General features: G+C 39.4%; 1 protein-coding gene across 1 annotated transcript; it reads left to right on the plus strand.

The window, feature by feature from the left end:
• The first annotated feature begins 574 nt into the window (after positions 1-574).
• Positions 575-1,525, plus strand: LOC103210589 (olfactory receptor 2B2-like). The gene has a single exon (XM_007956503.2). It carries the CDS (start codon positions 584-586, stop codon positions 1,523-1,525), a length of 942 nt encoding a protein of 313 aa, XP_007954694.1. The 5' UTR covers positions 575-583.
• Positions 1,526-4,282: the final 2,757 nt, after the last annotated feature.

Raw genomic sequence — 4,282 nt, forward strand, 5'->3', positions numbered from 1 at the left:
CTTGGGCTTGTCAATCTCAGCAGCCAGCAGCTGTCTGAATGAAGAAAAGCCTCTAACTTCAGTGGGCAGGAGCAGGAGGCAGAGCTAAAGCCCAAAGTTAAGGGGCTTTCACCCAGCCTGTAGAGCCTGGCACTTTGAACTTGGACTTAAAGCCTCCAAACTGTAAGGGAATAAACTGTTTGTTAAAGCCATCCCATTTGTGGTATATTCTTGTCAGCACCACTAGGTAACCAAAACAAAAGGAATTGTGTGTATATCTGCCTAATAGTAGGTATTCAGTTGGAGGAAAGGGAGAAAAATATTTTTCACATCAACATAAAATCAAAGTATAATCTGTGAATGTTTTAACTGATTGTGTACTTTTTAAAATTTTTGAAATTCACTTTGCTAATATACTTTTACAGATAAAGAAACACACTTGAAGTGTTTGGAATGAAATATATTTTTATCAATAGTTTTTAGTGTATAAATTGATGGAAATTGCTCACAAAATGATTATAACTGAATGACCTAGTCAATAACTCTGATTTTATAAAATGTTGGGATTTTATATTTCAGGGAACGAAGAGTTGAATCATTTAACATGAATAAGGTAAATGAGAGCATCCCATGGGAGTTCGTCCTGTTAGGTTTCTCAGATCGACCATGGCTAGAGTTTCTGCTCTTTGTGGTGTTCCTGGTTTCCTATATTTTGACAATCTTTGGCAATTTGGCCATAATTCTTGTGGCACATCTGGACCCCAAACTCCATACCCCCATGTATTTCTTTCTCACCAATCTATCTTTCCTGGACCTTTGCTACACCACAACTATAATTCCACAAATGCTGGTAAACTTATGCAACACCAGGAAGGTAATAAGTTATGGTGGCTGTGTGGTCCAACTTCTCATTTCTCTGGCCTTGGGTGGCACTGAATGTATTCTCCTGGTCATCATGTCCTTTGATAGGTTTGTAGCTATTTGTCGGCCTCTCCATTACTCAGTCATCATGCACCAAAAGCTCTGCCTCCAGTTGGCAGCTGCATGCTGGATTAGTGGCTTTAGCAACTCAGTATTGCAGTCCACCTTGACCCTTAAGATGCCACTGTGTGGTCACAAAGTGGATCATTTCTTCTGTGAAGTCCCTGCTCTGCTCAAGTTGTCCTGTGTTGATACAACAGCAAATGAGGCTGAACTCTTCTTCCTCTGTCTGCCATTCCTTCTAATACCTGTGACGCTCATCCTTATATCATACACTTTCATTGCCCGAGCAGTGTTGAGAATACAGTCAGCAGAAGGTCAGCGAAAGGCATTTGGGATATGTGGTTCTCACCTAATTGTAGTGTCACTTTTTTATGGCACTGCTCTCTATATGTATCTGCAACCACCATCCTCTACCTCCAAGGACGGGGGAAAGATGGCGTCTCTTTTCTATGGAATCATCACACCCATGTTGAACCCCCTTATATACACACTTAGAAACAAAGATGTAAAGGGAGCTTTCAAGATGTTGGTTGCAAGTGTGTTCTTAATGAAGAAACAGTAAATATGATAGGTCTTACTAAAGACTTGAAATTCATTTCGCTAAACAGTTCAATTCTCTCCTAGGTGTTCTACTTTTGCTATTCTTATAACTATCATGGTGACCATACTCAAACCTCATTGGCAGAGAAGGACACTTTTTTTCCTCAAGTGCTTAAACATATTCATAGGAGCTCTGGTGGCATAGCGCCTAAGACATTTAACTGCAACCAGAAGGCTGGCAGTTCAAACCCCCAGCCACTCCTTGGAAGGAAGATTGGGCAATCAGTTCCATAGTGATACCATGTGGGAAACCCAAGGAGGGGTCACTATGGGTCAGATCGGATTTGACAGCAGTGTGCTTGTTTTCTTTTTTGATAAATATATCCATTGCACAGGTCTCCACAATTGTTTTTTTTTGTAAGATCCTCAAAATGGTATAGCTTTAAAATCTTTTAATTCTGAAACGTTATACCACTGGCTTGTATACTTGGAGAAGAGATGTCTTTGAGACTAGAATAAACTTAGGAACCTTTCTCCAGAAAAATAACATTTTTATACACATACAAACAAACGCACTCACACACACAAACACACCCTCAAATTTTTTTCAGACAAGTGTAGGAAGTATAAGCGAAGTCCCTACAACCATCCACAGCCCCTTCCGCTTAATTAGAGATGTAAAGTCTATAGCCGCAGCTTAAATTTTTAGCACCATTCCCACATCATCACAATAATAAAATCCACAATAACTTCTCTTCCAGTTTTACCCAGTTTTAGATCTTTCATTCTCTTGCTAAGGCTCTACACTCATCATTTCTCTTACACTGAAGTGATCTCTTTGATCCCTCTACGAAGTTCAACTCTAGCTACGTTTTAGGCCTTAATTAAATAATGTTGTTTGTAAAAACCTTTCATGATTCCTCTATTGTTTATTATTTATTATTGTTTACCCCTAAAATACTTAATGAGGAGCTCTGGTGACATAGTGTCTAAGGCATTTGACTGCTAACCAAAAGGCTGGAGGTTCAAACCCACCAGCCCCTCCTCGGAAGGAAGATTGGGCAATCTACTTCCCTAGTGATACTGCCTCGGAAACCCAAGGAGGGGCTGCTATGAGTTGGATACGACTTGACAGCATTGAGTCATTGTTTTGAAAATAGTTAATAGTCTAAATCAGAAAATAATGGTCAAATAATGATGTCCACTGCTTGTTTAATGAACTTGTGCAAGATGACAAATTTATTAATATCATGTTAATTCCTTTGTGGTAGGTGGCACATAGACCATAACATATATTAGTTCCTTGCCACCTTCATAGCTCATCAAAGTGCTGAAGAAAATACTCACACACAGTAAGTTAATTATTTGGTGTGATACATCATATTGGAATTATTTTAATTGCTTCTTCAATACCAATTTTTTCAAATCTTTTTCTTCTACCAAATATATCATAAAAATAGCAAATGTAACCAATTATTTAAAAATACAACTATCATATTTCTCCTCTAAATATTACAGGAACATCTCAAGTTTCTGCCTCAATGGAATTCTAACACAACACTGTGGATCTTAAAACTTTAGAACACAGAGAATCACCTTGAAGGCTTTTTACACCTAGACTGTGAGACCCCATGTCGTCCCCAGAGTTTCTAATTCAGTAGGTCTGGGGCAGGGCCTGACAAATTGCATTTCTAATGAATTCCCAAGTAATATTGATGTTGCTAATCAGGGAACCACATCTTAAGAACCACTGCGTTAACAGTTAAAGTAAATAAAAGCACTTGCTGAGTTCCTGTTTTTTATTTCTATCAGTGAAGGAAAATGAAGACAAACACCAGAAAAATGTATTGAAATACGAAAGGATTTCCCCTAATGAAAATGCATTCATATCTCAAAAGTCCAAATAAATAATATGCCAGGTTACCACAGGTAATTTTGGCTGTGATCTCAAAATCAATGTACCAGAAATATGAGAGAAACCAGAAAGAGGAAAATAGAGTTATTTATTTATTTATTTATTGTGATTTTGGGGAAAATTTGCAGAGAAAATTCACTTTCCATGCAGCAGTTCACATACACTTTGTCTCATGACATTGACTACAATTTACCACAATGCAACAGCTCCCCTCCCACTTCCTCCCGATAGCTACCTCTTCCCTGTGTCCATCCCTCCATGCACTCCTGCCCCCTGAGCTGTCTCCCTGTGCATAAACAGCCCTTCTTTCTCCCATGATTGTTCTCTCCAAGGAGTGTATCTACCTCAGGTAAATGTTCAACTCACATGCCTGTCTTTTGTTTGGCTGGAAGCCACAGGTGTGGATTCAGTTCCAGACCTGAAGGGCAGCTAGGGGCCATAGTCTCAGTGGTTCCACCAGGCTCTACCAGACCAGCAAACCTGGTCCCCCTTTTTTTTTGCAAATGATTTTGAGTTTTGTTCCACATTGTTCTCCCTCTCTATCCAAGATGTCCTACATAGATCCCCCTCTGAGTGGTTGACAGTAGTAGCCGGGTACCATCTAGTTCTTCTGGTCTCATAGTCATATAGGCTGCGGATTTCATGGTATACCAGTCACTAGGACAAATTGTTTCCATGAATCTTTGGTTTTCTTCATTCTTCTTTGCTTTGGACGAGGAGAGACCCATCATTGCATCTAGATGGCTGCTTGCAAGCTTTTAAGATCCCATTCTTCAATCACCAAAGTAAGAGGTGGAACAATGTTTTATGTAGTATGTTATGCCAATTGAGCTTGATGTCCCCTGTGACTATGGTTCTGAGAAA

The sequence above is a fragment of the Orycteropus afer genome, unplaced genomic scaffold (assembly GCF_000298275.1).
Source record: "Orycteropus afer afer isolate SDZICR_OR568_19922 unplaced genomic scaffold, OryAfe1.0 scaffold00627, whole genome shotgun sequence".
Taxonomy (NCBI): domain Eukaryota; kingdom Metazoa; phylum Chordata; class Mammalia; order Tubulidentata; family Orycteropodidae; genus Orycteropus; species Orycteropus afer.